This window comes from Caenorhabditis remanei, chromosome II (genome assembly GCF_010183535.1).
Source record: "Caenorhabditis remanei strain PX506 chromosome II, whole genome shotgun sequence".
NCBI lineage: Eukaryota > Metazoa > Nematoda > Chromadorea > Rhabditida > Rhabditidae > Caenorhabditis > Caenorhabditis remanei.
The window spans coordinates 12,641,654-12,661,470 of record NC_071329.1 but is presented as its reverse complement, the minus strand read 5'-3'; the positions used below and the strand labels follow the sequence as shown (position 1 = coordinate 12,661,470).

The window sequence follows — 19,817 nt, the reverse complement described above, 5'->3', positions numbered from 1 at the left end:
GAACAGGAAAAAAACATTGCAGTTGTTCAAACATTCGTCCAGCAAAAGACCCAATAAATGTCAACCTGTGATGATGTTCCTGACACGAACCGTCTCGTCATGGATAGAGAGAGACTGACCGGGATATTGACGAAAACATGATATGAATGCTTGTTGATTGTATTGTGACATGGAACACGATTATCGTTTTGGAGGAGAAGAAAACAGAAGGAAGATGTGAAGAGAAGAACAGTTTCAAGGGACAGGGAGCATTGGAACAGAGAGTGGAAACGGCAAACATCACATCACAAAAGACAACTTATTTCAGTTACAAACAGTAACTTGTGTCCTTTCGGTGTGCTGGATAAACAATCGAAATAGTCACAAAATTGTGCAGAAAATATGAATCATTTCATGGTCTGGAGGTTACTACCATTTTGAGACGGGGGAGAAAAGGATAGTTTTGGTTACTGTAACTGTCACAACTGATATTCAGTCCTGATCGTTTATATATGTAAACAAGAATCCTTGACTCAGCTCTGGTAGGTATATAAAACTCGCTGAAGTTTTCAGATTCTGAAAATCTTTCCAATTCTCAAATTTGAACAATAAAGACACAATCTGTCTTTATATCAGTACTGAAAAACTCTGAGAAAATATTTATAACTGTTTCAAATACAAATTTTCCATCTTCCCAGTAATTCTGAGAGGCCATCCCTGAATTGCAATCCATCGTTCATCACCAGCCTGGAATTTTTGACTTTTCCAGAAACAATTAACAAGGTTGAACGCTCTTCGTCAACATAATGAGATTCTGAAAAAAAATATCAGTTCAGACAAAGAATATGCCTACAAACTACATGGTTTCGAGAATTGATAATTTTCCCAAGGGGTGTGTAGGTGACAGTTGAGACAAGAAGACAAATAAAGACAGAAGATGTGGATAGAAGATGAGCTAGACGAGGACATTCGTTTGAATGAGGGAAATCAATAGAGAGTCAGTTTGATGGACAGGTTTCCTACTGTTCCTACTACCCGTATATGTATATTATTTCTTTTTACAAACGAAGTTTTTAAGTGAGAAATCCCAATTCAAAGTGTCCTATAACATCCAGAAATTTGGCAAATGCTTCATATAAACTCAGATCTCATTTTTATTTCATTTTATGAACTGTCTACGAAAATATGACTACTGCTTTGAAAATTCTTCGAACTTTCTTGTACACAAGGTAGCATTTGCTTCTCTACTATTTCTCCAATTGATTATCACTTCTGCCTTTTTGACTGTCTGATATAGTATGATCTAAAAATTATTTTCATCATTCTGATGGAGCTTGAGTATGAAGCTGACTGATTTATGAAACAATAGTTTTCAATAATCCATCCCATAATGTGATTTATATCAGTGTCCCCTTTTAATGAAATAAATCTTGATGTGGGAAAGTGAATGACATTCGAACTGCTATCAAGTGAGAATGGTGAATCGATGTGGAGACTTTTCCCACGAGCGTTCTCGCTGACTGTTCTGGTAAGAAGACAAATATCAATGGAAGACGAGATGATGCCGCTCGTTTGAATGAGTGAAATCAATAAGAGTAAGTTTAACGGACAGATTTCCTACTGTTCCTACTACCCATATATTTATTTTTCTGTTTACAAGTGAAGTTTGTAAGTGAGAAGTCACAGTTCAAAGTGTATTATCAGTATTAACTGTATCAAAGCTTCATTTCAAATGGATTTCAGATCATGGAGTTGCTCAAACTTCCACTTGTTGTCCTGAGAGAAATATTCAGTTGTATGAATTATAAAGAAGTTTTTCGATTTTCGTTTTGCTCAAAACAGTCGTTTTATCGGATCAAATCACTACAATTAGTTCGATTCAGTAATATCCAATTTGTTCAATTTATGTTCACACAGGAGCAAATCGATGTTACAATTATGCCAAAGAACGGAGATTGTCGCTTACACTTTGAACATATAATCTCTGTTACTCCGGAAGAAAGTGAATGGGAAAAGTTTGTTCAGATCGAAATATCTGGGAATGTGATGAAATTCCGGTGGGTTCTGGAAAACTTTGTACTCTTTCTACTTTTCTGCTAAACTTATTTTGATGGTTCTCTTATTTGGTATTTTATTTTTTTGATGTTATAAGTTACAAGACATGTCAGATTGGATGTCAGAGCTTCTGGCTTAAAAAGTATGAGACTTTTCATTCGATCTCACAGAAATACATACTTTTGAATCTGATATTTTTACTGTTCAGGAGACAAACAGCAAAGGACCAACAAGTGGCTGTATACGACTGTAAATATCAAATGGAATCTATCAGCAATGCAATTTATACACATGTCTGTAACTTTTTTGGAAACGATGTAGAATATCGGATGCTGCATGACCTTATTCGTGAAGATCAATCAAAACCAATTTACCAAAATATCACAATCAGCAGAATTTGGGTGGAGAATATAACTGTTCGAGAACTAGATGACCACTTTTCTTCTCTCCCGAAGCAAAAATTTATTAATATTTGTATGAGAAATATGAAGGGTCGTCTAAAAGAAGATTCGAAGATATTTGAATCAGAAGTGGTGGACGTTAATGATACTGAAAGAACAATTGTAATGGATGTTCTGCGTAACTTTAACGGTCAACAAGCTACTCTTTTTACTGAATATTTCGATTTGTCGGAAATTTTACAATTTATGAATAGATGGAAGTCAAATCAAGCATACCAAAATCTGATGAATCTAAGTCTTATCTGTGAGAAACCTTCGTTCGATTTAAATGTTCTGACGGAACTGGCAGGGATTAAGCACACAAATTCGCAAGTGGATCCTCCATATTATAAGTATGAGAAGAGGTTAGTTTATGATTATTTGGAAATGCGTTGCTCATGTGGTGTGATGTTACAGGGTTTATATCAAAGAACAAAATGTAAGTTCTCACGGTTTTCACTCTCGATCATACATTGTCAGAGAATTCGATGGGAAAGTGGCTTCTCTAATTATGGGGAGCCGTGAGTTTGTCTTCGGAGCCTGGAACATGACAGAGGAGGAGTTTCTTAATAAGTGTTCTTAATAATTGAGAGAAAAATTAGAATTCTATTAGATTGAATTTAATTCAAAATAAAATATTATATGCATTTTATGACGCTGTTTCAATTGAAGTAAACAAAAACAGGAGTAAATCTGATTTAAAGGCTTTGCGAAGTCAAGAGCCACCGTACATCACCCGCCTGGAATTTTTGACTTTTCCAGAAACATTGAACAAGGTTGAACGTTCTTAGTGAACTCAAACAAATGGGATTCTTTTAAAAAATTATCAGGTCAGACAAAGAGATAGCCTACCAACTACTTGGTTTCGAGAATGATAATTTCACCCAGGGGTGTTTTGGTGACAGTTGTGTCAAGAAAGCAAATAAAGATAGAAGACGTGGATAGAAGGTGAGCGAGACGAGGACATTCGTTTGAATGAGGGAAATCAATAAAGAGTCCGTTTAATGGACAGGTTTCCTACTGTTCCTACTGCTTATCCGGGAAACAAATGAATAAACAAAGGTTGCTTGTTCGATCCCTCACGCCGTTTTTACTCTTTTGATTTTTTAAAGACTTGTGGTTAGCTTCCACCATGGTTTTATCGAATTCTGTCATTTTCATATTACAACCAAATTTTTAGAATAACGGGGATAGTCAATTAAAAACTTAATAGTCTTTAAGATGGGATCAGTGGTACGTTTTATGGATAATCTGAAACAAATAGAAGGATACGTCAAGTACGTGGTAAGTCAAACATTTTTCATCCTATTCATGAAATATACAATTTTTAAGAAAATGAATCAAAAAGTGAATATGTTGATGATATTTTTTTTCACTTTGGCTGTGAAAATTTCCGGATTGTTGACTATATTTGTTCCTTCCAACATAACAACAAGAATGGCAGTCATTGTATCTTTTACGTTGATTACTATGTTTTTACTCGGAAGTCTTTTACTTTATGAATATTGGATTGGAGGCCGACATAATAAAAAAAGTCGATACGTAGTGGTGTTAATATGTAATATTATAGCTCTCTGGATTTTTCGATTTGTGACAAACGGAATGCCTCCTAATCTGTCAACAATGATTGCATTATCTGCTCCTTCAATGGTTGTATTTTATTACTTTTCTTGGAATCTTATTGAATGGTCTGTCTACATCAATGAAATCGCTATGCTACTTCCGTAAGTTATGGTCCTTTTTGTGAATATTGATAGTTTAAACATTTGTAATCTCATTAATCAGTATTGTATACTTAATAATTGAATATTAGAATTACCTCTCGAATGTGAACTTTCCGACAAAACGAAATGAGATCACCGAATCACATCATAATTCCATCAACATCTCGTCGAACCTAGTTGAAAAATTCTCCTTCTAACAGTTTACTTTTAAACAATTGAAATTTCAGAAGTCCTAGATCAGAATTGAACTGCGCAACACAATTTGAAAGAGAGGCACTACGTTCACTGGAAGCAGAACGTTTACGGGTTATCGAGCTATTGAATGGAGTGGTAGTGAGTTTTGACAGCTCTGGGGCAAAATACAGACACAGACAAACATTTTCCATGTGGTTTTTGCCATAACCTACACATTTCCAATTCCAGAACTTCGGACAGTTGGTTGTAAGCGTTTCAACATTCATCCTGATCCCCTTCCTAGCTTCGTATGTTCGCAGCTTAAGAAGTGGTATTTCTGGTGCCATAGACGAAATCAATTCCCGGGACCTCACTCTTTATAAAGGTTTCTCAGTTATTTTTCTTTTCTTCTATCTATTACTTGTTCTCAGTGTTCTTAGACTCAAACTGGCTGAACGGAAAAACCAATGAGACCTTGTATATTCTCTTTTTTTGTGTATTTCTGATTTTTATTTATCATTATCTTTTTTTTTCTCATGAGAAAATAAGACCAGTTGGAGAAAGTGAATTTCAGGATCTGACTAGTGCGTTTGTCGTCATTTCTAATGCATTGTCCGCAACTTGTTCTGTCTACCGTACTCCTGTAAAAATAAAGTTTTTGCGTTGGCTGCTGCAATCTTTTCTGTTAAAAAACCATCCAGAAAACTTTTAAAGTTTAAACTACGAAAGTTGCTATAAAATTTAATATGAAAGCGGTGAAATATTATTCGTTTCGATTGTTAAATTGTTAAACCTCTCAGATTCATCTTATCATAATAAAACGTTCGAATACTAAAAGAGAGAACGAACATGTCGTTTGAATATAAAGTTTTTGCAATTTCAAAAAGAGATTTTAATCTGATCTCTGTTCGAAGTGGAATAAAATACTTTCGTAAATAGGTACTTGTAACAACATTGAGAAAAGCCGGCCACCACTTGACAATTTGTTGGCTTTTTCGCAGCTCGCCTATTATCGAAATAAAAAAGTTCCGACATTTTTTCCTCGTCGGTGTTTGCGGACTCAAGCCAAAATTATCAAATTTTGGCTTGAGCCCGCAAACACCGAGGGGGAAAAAATGTCGGAACTTTTTTGTTGCGACAATACACAAATCGTTTTTGTTTCTACGTGTCGTTTCATATTTTGTATTGCATTTTTTTCCTTTCAGAAGACTGCTCATGCCAAACCGGACACCACTCGCGAAGATTGAATGGCAAAGTCTACTGCCTCTTCCTCCAGGTTCGTTTTTATTTCCAAATTATCTATCACAAAATTAAATGATTTTTATTTCTCGAAGCATTCATCGCGATATGCGGAGCAAAATAATAATGAAAACGCGTTTTCGTAATCATTTTACTAGCTTAAAATACAAAAAATGAAGGTTCTTATTTTATTTTAGTTCAGTATATTTTCGAAAATAAACATTTCAATGAAAATTATTTACAATCAATGAGTTTTTTTTTTCAGAAAAATGTGCGAAGCCATCAGAAGAAAACAATGAAGAAATCGAGATTGTTCGGCTGGCGGCCGGAAAAGAGTACGATCTACAACCTGGTTCGGTGAGTAGACTGAAAATTATTGATCAAACTATCAATTGCCTTCGAAAAAATCACTGTCGTCCATCATATTCTTTCTGTCGGTCATCGAGAACAAAGAAGTTACATCTTTCTATCAAAATCTGAAAAAATAGGTCATGAATCATCAGATAGTTCTTTTTCTATTCTCCTCTAACATTTTCATCTTTGTTTCTTTTGCGAACTGACCATTCATTTTAATAATCCTCATCTCGAATTCTGGAATTCCAGTTGGACAACGAGCGTGACGTAATCTATACCATTCTTTTGTTTTTTTGCATCTATCTCTTCCAGAATTTTCGAACTGAAGCCGGGATTCATCTCCGTTGAAAATCGAGAGCCAATAATTTGAATAATTCATCAAATATCCCTCGAAAAGCGTTAGAGTGTCATTTGATTTATTGATCAGTTCTTTTTTCTGAAAAAAAGAGCATAGGCGATAGAAAAAAGAAGAAGCGTTGACCTCGTCGAACCCATTCGATGTTTGCTTTTCCCTTTTCAAATCAGTGATAATAAATTCTCGATACCAACCGATACCATGTGTTGCGAACTAGGTATCTTCACACATTTGAACCTTTCACCCATTTTAAAAGTCTTCAAATATTTGTTCGTTCCTTGTCGATGTTATCAATCAGAAATGTTACATCAAACTTCTCCGAACTTTTATTTTCCGCAGCTTTAAAGAAATCCTATCTATTTTTGGAATTTCTGCAATAAAAGTTTCTAACAAGAGAAATAATATTGGATTCTCTCTTGTTTTCCATTGTTTTCATCGAGAGGCGGAGTCTCGTTTCCAATCGGATCAACTAGAGAACGAACGGTTCGCATGACGTCACGATGGGTGTGCTCCAGATGAGAATTCCATTCTAAAGAAATGCTAAATTCTCTCCGAACGATATTCTTTTTCCTAGACAAGAGCAAACCTCAATCGGTTCCGGACTCCTCCCACCCATTCACCTTAACACTTTCTTAACACCTCTAAATTTTGCGATTAAAATGAAAAGTCTGCTAAACGTCACAAGTAATCTTCTCTACAATTCCCTTTCTTTCTTCACATCATCTGATTTGCTTCTTTGATCACGAACGTCGTATCCCATCAATCTCTTTGCCAATTTTTATTTATTTTTTCTTCCCGATTGAATCACTTTTAAAATAGTTCTCTAATCAACCATTCTGTCTAGATTTGAACCCGTATTTTGTACCACTGACATTTCAAATTTTCAGCACCTCGGTGTCTACAAAACAGTTCGAGGTGTACCGATCGACGAGGACTGCAAAAGTATGGGAATCGGCACAAATATACTATCGAAAATTGAGAAGGTGAGTGGAAAAACTGTGTGGGAGCAAAATGTGATGATGTTATTTTTCATTTAACGGGGAGGGTAATGAATAATGAAAGACAAATAAAAACTACAAGGGTAAGAAACATGCAAACTGTTATCAAACGACAGGAAGCGTGTGGGCTTAAATCACTTGATGGTTGATTTCTTCCACTAATCCACTATGTTTCAGTTCAATTTTCTCGATGAGTACGGTGTAAGTTTTCTAAGTCATCTGACTGAATTCTTTAAAAAATGTTTTTCAAAGGTTAGATGAACTTTTATTTCTTTGTTGACCCTGATGCCACCCGAAACTTGTAATTAATCAGTGTTAACACAATTATAATTATAGAAAATTTTTGTTCCGTTTTCAGAACAAAACATCAGATGGCCTCACTATTCCACTCACACACAACGACCAGACGAAATCATCCAGATGGTGTTCTTCAGGTGATTTTATTTAGATCTTAACACTTTTGTTTTGATAAATAGTTTCTTTCATTTTCAGAAAGTTTCAAAACATTCTTCCGAACCGTCATTCGAGATTGGATCTTCTTGGCTTTACTCGGATTCATCATGGCGGCACTTTCATTTGGAATGGATTACGCGATCATCAATTTACAGAATGGTTCGTTCGATGACCTCACAGCTGTTTAGTTAACCAATACTTATCAAAATTTTTTGAAATACGTCACTTTTGATAAGAGAATCATCGGGTTAGATAGGGAAACCCACTCAGAATACAGATACAGACAACAATGTGATGATGGGGAAATGAAGTGTGTTTTTCTCGTGAAATAGAGAATAATTACAGGTCAAATGCGACTGTACGATATCGTAAAACTGTTTCATTGGTCACTGGGATATCTGGTATGGGTTGGATATGTTGTTGGATTGATTCTACTGTCTGCTGTATGCGCTCACTATATAGCACCACAAGCAATTGGATCAGGAATTCCAGAAATGAAAACAATTTTGCGAGGAGTAATTCTAAAAGAATATCTGTCGATTCGAACTCTTGTTTCGAAAATGATTGGATTGACATTGTCACTTGGAAGTGGATTACCAATGGGAAAAGAAGTGTGTTCTAAGCATTCAATTCATTTTTTGTTATACCCATTCAGTTTTACAGGGTCCATTTGTGCATGTCGCATCAGTAGTTGCATCTCAATTGACAAGGCTCGTACATGGATCGAATGTTGGAATTTATGAGAATGAATCAAGAAGTGGAGAGATGTTGGCTGCTGGATGTGCTGTCGGAGTCGCTTGCACTTTCTCTGCACCTATAGGTGGTGTTCTCTTCTCGATTGAGGTCACTTCGGTTTACTTCGCTGTTCGAAACTACTGGCGTGGATTCTTTGCGGCTACATGCTCTGCCACGATTTTCCGGATTCTAAGAATGTTTTCCGCGTCGGCAGCAGTCACTGTCGAGGCACATTATCAAACGAACTTCCCTCCACAAAACGTGTTTCTCCCACAAGAACTTCCTGTTTTTGCATTAGTTGGGTCAGTGATACATGTTTGTCTTCGTCTAATAATTTTTGAATTTCAGGTTAATATGTGGACTCGCGGGATCTCTATTCGTATATCTTCATCGAAGAACAGTTCTATTTCTGAGAAGAAATTCTCTTGCGAAGATGATTTTTCAAAAATAGTTAGTTATTTCGGTCAAATCGAAAAGCACGCAATATTGTTTTAGCTGGCTCCTATATCCAATCTTCATCGCTTTCTTCATTTCTTCACTATCATGGCCATCTGGATTAGGAAAACTGATGGGTGGACAGGAGAGATTCAGTCACACAATGAAGGAATTCTTCGTTAACTGTGCTTGGACTGCTTCACCGAACAACTCATATGCATGTGCTCCACCAGTTAACATGACACCTGTCTCGGGTGATAACTTCGACATCCGACACTGGACCGGACAGGGAGAAGATACCACGATTCCAGCTCCATACTCTCCATTCGTCACTCTTTCCATCTTTCAGTTCGTTTATGTACGCTTTATTATTAGCTTGTTCATTCTGAAATTCATATATTTCAGTTCTTCCTCGCTATCTTGGCATCCACACTACCCGTCCCTTCTGGAATTTTCATGCCAGTGTTTGTACTGGGTGCAGCATTTGGAAGATTGGTTGGAGAAGGAGTATTCACATTATATCCTGATGGATACGAAAGTGGAGATGTCATGTTCTTCATACGACCCGGTGTTTATGCTGTCGTTGGAGCAGCCGCATTCTGTGGGGCTGTGACTCATACCGTATCGGTTGCTGTTATTGTTTTTGAAATTACAGGACAGCTGTGTCATCTGTTACCAGTCATGGTTAGTTAATCTAAAACTAATTAACCTGGTGTAATACTCTCTCATGTTTCAGATTGCTGTGTTGATAGCTAACGCAGTCGCTTCGTGGCTTCAACCTTCCATATACGACAGTATTATCCGGATAAAGAATCTTCCATATCTACCGGATATTCCTCATACAACTTCTCTCTATCATCAAATGCTTATCGAGCAGTTTATGATATCACCGGTTGTGTTTATAGCTAAGGATTCAACGGTTGGAGATGTGAGGAGAGCGCTTCAAACGAAAACCAGAATCAGAGCTTTCCCATTAGTTGAAAATCTAGGTTAGTTTTTCTGAACCTTGTTGTTATTTGATAAGAAATTATTCAGATTCCCTAGCACTTGTCGGCTCAATAAGTAGGGGACAGTTGCAACGATATGTCGATTCGCATATTGGAACGAAGGCAAGGTTTGCTGAAGCGACTCGACGAGTGAAGCAACGATTAGAAGACGAAGAAAGTGAGAGGAGAAGGAAAGAAGAGAGTAAATCAGATGAAACGGCGGATAGTTTAGCATCGAAAGGAGCTGGAGAGAGGAGAGCTAGCCGGTAAGAAATATTATTTAATGTGATAAACTTCAAATAACTTTTTCAGATTCCTGGTTGTTCCTGTCGCGAAAAATGGATCACAAGTGACAAAGAATGAGAATTTGAGCGGTTTGAGTGATGAAAATGCGCGGAAGATTCTGACAGTTGAAGAGAAAAAAGCGCTGTTCGATGCGGTGTCTCTGAAAGTACCAAAAGGAGAAATGAACGGAAGAACGGTGACAACGGGACATATTGAATCTCATCATACGATTGGAGGTGAGAAGAAGATGAATTCAAAATATGCATTTCACTTTTCAGATATCTTCCGTTCAATAACTCATCTCAGCTTTGGAAGACAAAATATTCCGAAGAAAAACAATCAAAACGAATTTGATTTGTATGGAGGAGAGGTGAGGCATTTTCCAGATATTACAGAAATAATTGCTGAGGTATATTCCAGATTGAATTTATGAACGATCACTATGATTTTATTGACAATGTAATTGTTGAATCTGTGTATTTTTAGCTTTGTTTCGAAACGATAGCTTTAAAACTTTCAGTTTCTCTATGTAAATAAACAAACAATGTGGCTTCTACTTAACTCTAAAAACAAGAAAATCTAGGCATTTGTCTGAAAAACTAATAATTGAATAATACTGTATTAGTTTGAAGTCTTCAGTTTATTGACAACCAACTAACAACGTTTCAGCGCGCTGAATGGGAGGAATCGGTTCTTGAAACGAAGCTCGATTTGAGTCAACTGGATATCGATTCGACGCCATTTCAACTCAGTGAATACACAAGTCTTTTCAAAGTCTGTCTGTTTTCTCTTTTTCTGTTTTTATTTCAATAATTTCAGGCACATTCACTTTTCTCACTTCTCGGTCTCAATCGTGCATACGTGACGAAAAAAGGACAATTGATTGGCGTCGTTGCTCTCAAAGAGGTTTGCTTTTTAATTTTCTTTTCTCCCCAAAAAATCCGTCTCCTCGTGGGAGGGTGTCGAATTTCGAGAGAATGCGTCGCTCGCCTCCAACTTGCAAACTAGTAACTTTTGGTGACTGATGAAAGATGAGATGATCGTCATCAACTAATTTTCAGCTTCGATTCGCTATGGAATATCTTCAAGCTGGAAAAGAACCGACACCTGGAATAAGTATATTCACAGATGCTTCTGCAGATCAAACTACTTTTGAGAAGAGTGGAAGAATCGAATCAGGAATGGATTCACAGAATCCCACATTTTTGACAGATAATGGAGAAGAAGATGCCAGTGACGACTATATTCAAGTAATTCAACTGGTAGACTTAAAAAAAACATTTAATTTTCAGCCACCTCTAGAAGTGGTGCGACGAGGGGCGCTTACCCCGAATCAACTCAGTGAATTGAATAGAGTAGAGAATGTTCGACTGGTACCGGATTCACCAAACTTCGAAGTCAGTTCACCGTCTACAAGTTCTTCTTGCGTTAGCATAGACTTGTCACCTTTGGATACAACATATTCGGATAATGGAAGTGTCGGTGGACTCGTATTGAATGTGCCTTCATTGCCGTCGAGAGCGAGGTCTGCGGCTGAGTAAGTTTCTTGAGAATTACCTTAAAAATGTATCATTTTCAGACTGAATGGTCGAAATTCGCACGTGCAAATCAACTTACCCGACAACGCCGTTCATGACGAGAAGTTTTGATTCACATCACCTGCCCTGTTCCCCTATTTTATTCATTTTCCCTCTAATTCTATATAATACATATCAGATTGAATCTTGTGTCTCCCTCCCCGCTTCTCTCACACATACGAGTATTTCTATTACTTTAAATTTCACACCACCAATTTTCTCTTCTCAATTTTTTCCGTTTATTTTCTTATCGGGTCTTCTTGTCCATTCTCCAACGTGTAAAAGTACGCATGTAAGAGGATACATTTTGCCGCCCTTTTTGCGGACTCTTTTTTCTTTTTCCCCAGTTTAGCTCATCCCTGCATTTTCCCCGGTTTCCCGTATTTTAGTTATTTTTTTGCCAATTTTCTTGAAGTCATAATAAGTTTGTATCATTCATTTTCCCCGGTTTTTGGGTTGTATTTATGTGTAAAGTTAGACGAAAAAAAAGAGTAAATATATTTTATTGTTATGGATGTGACTGAAGAAAATATGGTGAGGGTTGGAACGTTAGCTGCAAAAAGAAGGCGAGAATTTTCGATGATTGTTGTTGTTTTTAGAGTGGTCTAATTTCCAGCTGACGAATCGTTGATGAGCTGGAATAACCTAAAATGAATAGGTTCTAAAAACAAAAAATGAAGGTTTTCTATGAATTTTCTCAATAATTTCTCCTGAAATTCTTAAATTGATACTGTAAAGATTGCTTTTTCAAACTATGAAACTCGGAGAAAGAAGTACAGAATTATAGTATTCACATGTAATTCAGAAACTATAAATGTTGAGTTTCCGTGAGAATTAGGTCAATTCCCAATGGATCATAAAGTCTTTACCAGGAAAAAGGGGATGAACATTTTCGAAAATATTATTATAAAAACATTTCAAAATTACATTAGCTGTATGAAAAAAGTTGAGAGAAGCTAATTATTCTAATACTCAATTAAGTAGTAGTTACAAGCCTGATTATCTTTTTTGAAAGAAAAGGATACCGATTTCACACTAATTTTTTATTCTACAGTACTCTCAACATTCCTTGCGATACTGTAGCGAACACTCGGAATACCGTTCCATTCCATGTTTCAGCTTTTTTGAAAAGTTTTCAATTATGAGTTAAAAAAGAAAAATACCTCGGGAGAGAATGAGGGAGATCATCACATTAGAGTTGCCTAGCAGAGCGGATTTGTGAGTAATCTTCGAAACCATTTCTAACCCAGAGCTAGAAAGTGAGTAGCAGTTAGGCGTATCTCAAAAATTTCTTTTGTGATGCTTTTTTTTTGAGAATGTAAATAAGAAAGTTTGAAATATGGCATAGTTCTCCAGAAACTTCTTTTTTTAAACCGCAACAACGAGCTATCTTTCTGTTGGAAAAGCAAATCATCTTTCTAGATATCAGAAACCTGTCATTTTTCTAACAGAGACTCGGAAATCGGACAGCGAAGTAGTTGATGATTTTGGATTCGTCCCTGCGTCCTGACTGAAACAGTGACATCGAACTTTCCCAAAAAACAAACAAACTCCTTTCAGTTTCCTTGTTTCTCCCACTTCACCGATTCTTGAAATGTCTTCAGATTTCAGAAGTTCCACTTTTTCGAATCTTTCGATAAAAAAAACACAACCATTAAAAAAGAAGACATCTTCTCTTCAGCCATTTTCATCTCAAAAAAGATAGAAATATCCATAAAAAGGCCTATGGCAATTTCCATATGTAATACACCTTTACCTCTTTCTCTCTCTTCATCTCTATGAGTAACGTGCGCACGTTCCCCTCCCCTTCGTCTCCAAAGAGCAACACAAAAAATGGGCGGAGCTTGCTCTTTCACGCCACGTTGTGTGCTCCGCCGGCTCCCTTCCCGCCTCGTCTCCTCACTTATTTTTCGGTTCTTTATATTCTTCCCACTTTTGTTCATCTTCTTCCCTTCTCTCTCACTGCCTTTTTTCATATTCTGTTGTTCCTTCTGTTCGGTAGAGGGAACCAGGTTGGGAACACTTCATAACATGACTTCACGAAATTCAGTTTTCTTTTCAGAATTTTCTGAAAATTAACCCAAACATGGAACGTGAGCTACGCCTGAAGGCGTTCATGGAGGAGTATGCAAGGATTGTACAGTTATTCGATGATATCGTATCTATGAAGGTAATGGACAAATGATCTGAAAATAGTTTTAGACTTTTTGTGGTTTCAGGAATCAATGGGACGTCTTGAGAAGTATATGATCATCATGGTGTGTCAAGTTCTCGTTGCTCTTATGGTAAGTGTGATATTCTGAGAAATCTAGAATATCTTTCTCTAGAATTTCAAATGTACTATTGACCCCCAAGGATTCTTAATTTTAATCCGTTCCAAAAGTGCAGAAACCCAAGTAATCCCATAAAGTTGATAAACGGAAATGCGTGTTTCCGTAGTTTCCTCTTCCTCCATCTTCTCAACCTATAAACATCTGTTTTCTGTTTCAATCGGACTCTCGTTCCCATCGGGAACCCACTTCAATCTGAATTCTGAATCCATGATTCGTTCTCTTCTATTGCAAAAAGAAAAAGAAAAAAAGGGAGCAAAAAAGAAATTTCGAAAACGTACTAAATGGATCAAAAAGGGTCTCATGGGTGTGCAATAATTGGCAGGTAGGAGACGGGAAAAGAGCACTGATTCGACTCGACACCATGTGAGAGACTCCTAATTATAGGGGCACGAAGAGATTTTGTATATCAACTCTTTTTAAATCCTTCTACAACTATATAGTTGAAAGAGACCACCTAGAAGAGTGGAAGCAGTCAAAACGCACTTTTGGATGACGGTGTTCACTCGAGTAGAAAACATTAGGCAATTGAAAATGACGGATTTGTTGCGCTTCAATTCTTAGATTTGTTTTATTTTGATTTTGGGGCTTGATTCGAGTTGCAAATGGATGCAAAACGGGTGAAAAAAGAAAAATAAGAAGATACAAAGAAGAGTCGTAAAAAATACTTTAGTTGAAGTTTTGAAAGGGGTTGTCAGACAGGTGAGAGCACTTTGATTTATAGGTCTCTTTAGTGTTTTACTAGGTCATGGATACGAAAACTTTCGTTTTTTTGTATAGTCGAGACAGAGGAAAATGCGTATTCTTTTGGAAAAAGAGACAGGGGAATAGCAATGACCGGAGTAACGGAGAAGAAGATCTCATTCCGCTCAAACCGTCTCAACTGAAAACATTGACTGTAGCTACAGTAACCAAAACGCGGTATGCATTTCAATTGCAAACATTTTGAGTTTCCATTGTTCCCTGGGTTTACAAAAGGATTTAAAATCTGTTTAGTAGTTTTCCAAAGAGCATCTTCTCGTTTCTCGAGGTGTAACAATCCACTTTTTTCCCACCTCTCAATCATATTTTCTCTTTGTTTTAACTGAACAAATAATGAAATTATGCAGGAAATGCTCGTGAGCATCAGCTGACAATTAATCATTTTGCGGTTGACACATTCTCTCTTCTCTTCTCGCCGCATCTGTTTCATTTATTGTATAACGTGTAACAGGTGTCTATTTTCTCTCTCAGCCAACATCGGAGCATCGGAATTCTTCTCTCCTCATTTCATTAATCACTTGAATGAATTCATCAATCAAAAAGAGAGATTACCAATAATCTACCACACGACAACCAATTAATTTCCATTTCTTCTTTTTCCAGGGTGGAGCCTTCTTCATGTGTTTTCGGTTTTTTCAAAACCAACGACAACGAGGAGAATACGAATTGGAGCACCGATTCGAGCGAGGTCCGTCTGGTCGGGTGCCGGTCGCTCAGGCCGCCCATCAGAAGCTCAACAAGAATCCAATCACATAGCGATTATGAACCGATTGGAGAGACAGAAAATATTGTTTTTAATACAGAGAGAACGGGTTTGGATGGGTCGGTGCCTTCGTTGGTTTCAGGTAATTTTTCTTGTTTTCAATCGGAATTTTATATTTTGGAGGCCATGAATAGAAATCTGGGGAGAAAAATAAAAATCAGAAAGGAAAACGTCGATGAGAGAAAACAATTCTAAGCTTTCAAAGGATCTAAACATGAGTTACTGCAGCCACCGTAATCGAACATCCCACTGTCCGAAATTCTTGAAACTTAGATAAACCGACTACGCAGACCTTTTTAAAAAATTTAAATTTAAATATCACAGTTTTAACAACTTTAAAAATGGAAAATGCTGATTTCCTTTCCTATTTTTGAAGTGCCTTCATAACTCCGTTCATTCTGATCCTTTTCACTTGAAATTCATATCAATCTTATTCATTTTCGATGTTCTATCCATTTCCGTCGGAAAAAACGGCAAAATCCGTCCAGTCTCGAAAATCGTCCTCCGCCCCAAGAACTCATTTTCCCTTTTGACTTGTCAGAGATCGACGCGAGGAAAAGTGGGCGGAGCGATCTCACACACAAAACATAGTGAGCGGCGGAACCCGGGATTTGTCAGCTGCAACTGTAGTATTAACAAAATTGTAAGTTAAGCCAGCGGCAATGAAACTGTAGCCAAGCTTAATTGATTTAACGAGCAGAAACCGCTAAAATCGAAGAATAAGAAAAGTATTTCAGGTCCTTCAACATTTTTGCATTTTGCTGTTTCCCCTGCACCAACATATTCATTTCGAGATGAAGATGAATGTTCATCAACTGAATGTGAAACATCTGATGATGAAGATCCAACAATCACTCCATCAAATTGGCGTCATTCCTCTCCAACTCTTTCAATTTGTACTCCAATATTAACTGCCCGTCGGTCGAATTCTTACTCATCTATTCCCACCATTGATCGTACGATTAGCGAAGATTCGATGCTGGTTGTCAAGCGTTTGTAGTTTTTATTTTACTTTTTTTTAGTCAAAATGTTATATTTATTCCAATTCTCTTTTTCATACGGGATCTTATTTTTCTAGTTGTATATTTTCTATTCCGATTAATCCCAGAAACTCTTTCTCTCATTGACAATTCTACCGTAATCTCTCATGAACATTCTGCCAATTTGTCATTTTCTTTCCTTCCTTCCTTCTTTTTTCATATAAATGTTTCCTTATTTCTCTCCTTCCCAATCCCTTTTCTGGTAATAATAAATTCTCTTTTTGGGAAAAAAGCAAGAAAATGTGATCCAAAGAAAAAAGGAGGACGACTGATGATAGATGGTGATGATTTGAAAGTGGTTAGTCAGGAGAAAACAAAAAAAGAGAAAGAGGAGAAGAGTGATGGTGTACATGTAGAAGAAACTAATCCATGAGGGGGTTATGATGGTGGAGCACCCGCATCAATTCTCGAGAAAAAATAAGGGGAAGGAAAGGTTTTTTCTTGTGGAGGCAATATTTTTAGAGCCAATCGGAATATAAAGACAATCGCACCTTGCTCATGTTAGAAATGGAAAACTTTTTAAAAAATATTTCTGTCTTATCAATAATATTTTCTAGTGTATCATTTGGAACTTCTGATATATACCAAGGAGATATGGCGTTAAATGAAGATGTTCATTGAAGATCACATTCAGTTGATGAACATTCATCTTCATCTCGAAATGAATCTGTTGGTGCAGGGGAAACAGCAAAATGCAAAAATGTTGAAGGACTTGAAACACTGATCTCATTCTCTGTCGTTAATGCTTTTTGTGTGTTGAATCAGTAAAACTTGGCTACAGTTTCATGGCCGTCGGCATACTTTCCTAGTTTGTTAATACTACTGTTGCAGCCGACAAATCCCGGGTTCCGCCGCTCACTATGTTTTGTGTGTGAGATCGCTCCGCCCACTTTTCCTCGCGTCGATCTCTTACAAGCCAAAATGGAAAATGAGTTTGTGGAGCGAAAGGCGATTTTTGAGACTAGACTGATTTTTTCGGTTTTTTCGACGGAAATGGATAGAACATCGAAAATGAATAAGATTGATATGACTTTCGAGTGAAAAGGATAAGAATGAACCGAGTTATGAAGCTACTTCAAAAACCAGGAAAAGAAAGCAACAATCTCCCAATTTTAACTTATTTTACTGTGATCTTTGAATAGGAATTGTTTGAAAATGTCTGTGTAGTTGGTTGAAACTGTCCGAACTAATCATATCGTATTCACAGAATACCAAATATTATGTATCTGCTTACCGGACGGACCAAATGACGTTGGCCTCAATGAACTCGTGAAAAAAATCCAAAATCATTAAAATTTACTTCAGCATTTCTCCTATGAGACAGGAGGATGCAGATTTTAATGTGAAGGTCTTTTTTAACGAGCTACCAGAATATAATCACCATAGCCTACGCAATTATAGTCACTGCGTCATTAAACGAGCCTGAAAATTGGGATTTCGTTTTGATTACAGCTTTTGATTACAGGTTACAATCCTTTGAATTTTGATTCTTCTGACGAAAAAGACAACAATTTCTAAATTCGTTTATCCAACAAAACTTGAAAGTTTCACTGATTCTGAACAACAAAAAAACAAAAAACAAAGAAATCTGAATAAAGTTATCAAACGTGTAAAGCCTGTCAAAAATACGTTTCAATTTGTAATATACGATTTCGAAAGAAACGTTGTAAACTAGACACCGATGACCTTCCCACTGACACCATAGTCTGATTAGACCAACATGAGGTAATACATATTCAAAAAGCAATCAGTACTGACACGTCATGTCTACTTTCCCACATTTCGGAACTGCTGCAATCCATGTTGGACAAGAACCAGAACAATGGGATATGAATCAGGTTGGTGTTCAACTTCCTTTTTTTCAGTCAAATATATATTTTTTCAGGTGGTTCCACCGATTAGTATGTCGACTACTTATAAGCAAGACAATCCAGGAGAACCAGTGAAACATGATTATTCTCGGGCTGGAAATCCAACTCGTGATGTACTTCAGAAGAATTTGGCTGCTCTTGAAGATGCCAAACACTGCAATCTATTTGCTTCTGGTCTCGCCGCTACGTCTGCAATCATCAATTCCCTGAATCGTGGAGATCACATTGTTTGTTCTGATGATGTTTATGGAGGAACTCAGAGGTATATTAATAAAATTTCTGTCTCGAAACATGGTTTGGAAGTAACTTCTGTCGATTTGACGGAAATCGAGAATCTCGAAAAGTCGATCAAGCCAAATACCAAGATGGTTTGGTTTGAGTCCCCATCGAATCCACTTCTGAAAGTTGTTGATATTGCTGCCGTCGTTCAAGTTGCCAAGAAAGCGAATCCAGAAATCGTCGTAGTCGTTGACAACACATTTATGACACCATACTTCCAACGTCCAATTTCTCTTGGAGCTGACGTCGTCGTTCACTCGATTACAAAGTATATCAATGGACATTCTGATGTTGTAATGGGAGCTGTTATCACTGATAATGATGAATTCCAACAACATCTTTTCTTCATGCAATTAGGTTTGTTTCTTTCTCTAACTTCCAAATAATTTCTCTATTTATTTCAGCCGTCGGAGCAGTCCCATCCCCATTCGATTGTTTCCTTGTAAACCGTGGACTCAAGACTCTTCATATCAGAATGAGAGCTCATTATGAGAATGCATTGGCTGTTGCCAAGTATCTTGAAGCCAATGATCGTATCGAATCAGTCCTTTATCCAGCACTTGAATCTCATCCACAACACCAAGTTCATCAAAAACAAACGAAAGGAATGTCTGGAATGATTTCATTCTATTTGAAGGGAGAACTCCAACAGAGTCGTTCATTTTTGTCTGCTCTCAAAGTATTCACATTGGCTGAATCTCTCGGAGGATATGAATCACTTGCTGAACTTCCATCCATCATGACTCATGCTTCAGTGCCTGCTGAAACTCGTGCTGTTCTTGGAATCACTGACAATCTCATTCGTATTTCTGTCGGAATTGAGGATCTCGATGATTTGATTGCTGATTTGGATCAAGCTCTGAAAATTGCAATTCCATGAAACTGATTACTCGATTATACTCGTCCTTTCACCACTTTTTGATTATAAAAATTGGTGAATAATAAATTTTTTCTGTGAATCTGAGATGATCATTAAAAAAACT

General features: G+C 37.0%; 3 protein-coding genes across 3 annotated transcripts; all 3 read left to right on the top strand.

The window, feature by feature from the left end:
* Positions 1-1,884: 1,884 nt before the first annotated feature.
* GCK72_006454 (uncharacterized protein) lies at positions 1,885-11,861 on the top strand (the record flags this gene model as incomplete). The annotated part of the gene is made up of 26 exons (XM_053725632.1): positions 1,885-2,036; positions 2,243-2,839; positions 2,892-2,913; positions 3,696-3,758; positions 3,807-4,198; positions 4,426-4,531; positions 4,622-4,680; positions 5,578-5,648; positions 5,877-5,968; positions 7,208-7,303; positions 7,677-7,752; positions 7,811-7,930; positions 8,117-8,382; positions 8,435-8,808; positions 8,855-8,956; positions 9,002-9,299; positions 9,347-9,625; positions 9,678-9,930; positions 9,977-10,193; positions 10,240-10,448; positions 10,491-10,582; positions 10,882-10,986; positions 11,032-11,118; positions 11,274-11,462; positions 11,505-11,749; positions 11,792-11,861. 26 exons carry the CDS (start codon positions 1,885-1,887, stop codon positions 11,859-11,861), a joined length of 4,632 nt encoding a protein of 1,543 aa, XP_053589826.1.
* Positions 11,862-13,875: 2,014 nt separating this feature from the next.
* On the top strand, positions 13,876-15,637 carry GCK72_006453 (uncharacterized protein; the record flags this gene model as incomplete). The annotated part of the gene is made up of 3 exons (XM_003113735.1): positions 13,876-13,959; positions 14,009-14,074; positions 15,485-15,637. The coding sequence occupies 3 exons, from the start codon at positions 13,876-13,878 to the stop codon at positions 15,635-15,637; spliced, it is 303 nt and encodes a 100-aa protein (XP_003113783.1).
* Positions 15,638-18,447: 2,810 nt separating this feature from the next.
* GCK72_006452 (uncharacterized protein) lies at positions 18,448-19,714 on the top strand (the record flags this gene model as incomplete). Its single annotated transcript, XM_053725631.1, has 3 exons — positions 18,448-18,522; positions 18,570-19,191; positions 19,239-19,714. The coding sequence occupies 3 exons, from the start codon at positions 18,448-18,450 to the stop codon at positions 19,712-19,714; spliced, it is 1,173 nt and encodes a 390-aa protein (XP_053589825.1).
* Positions 19,715-19,817: the final 103 nt, after the last annotated feature.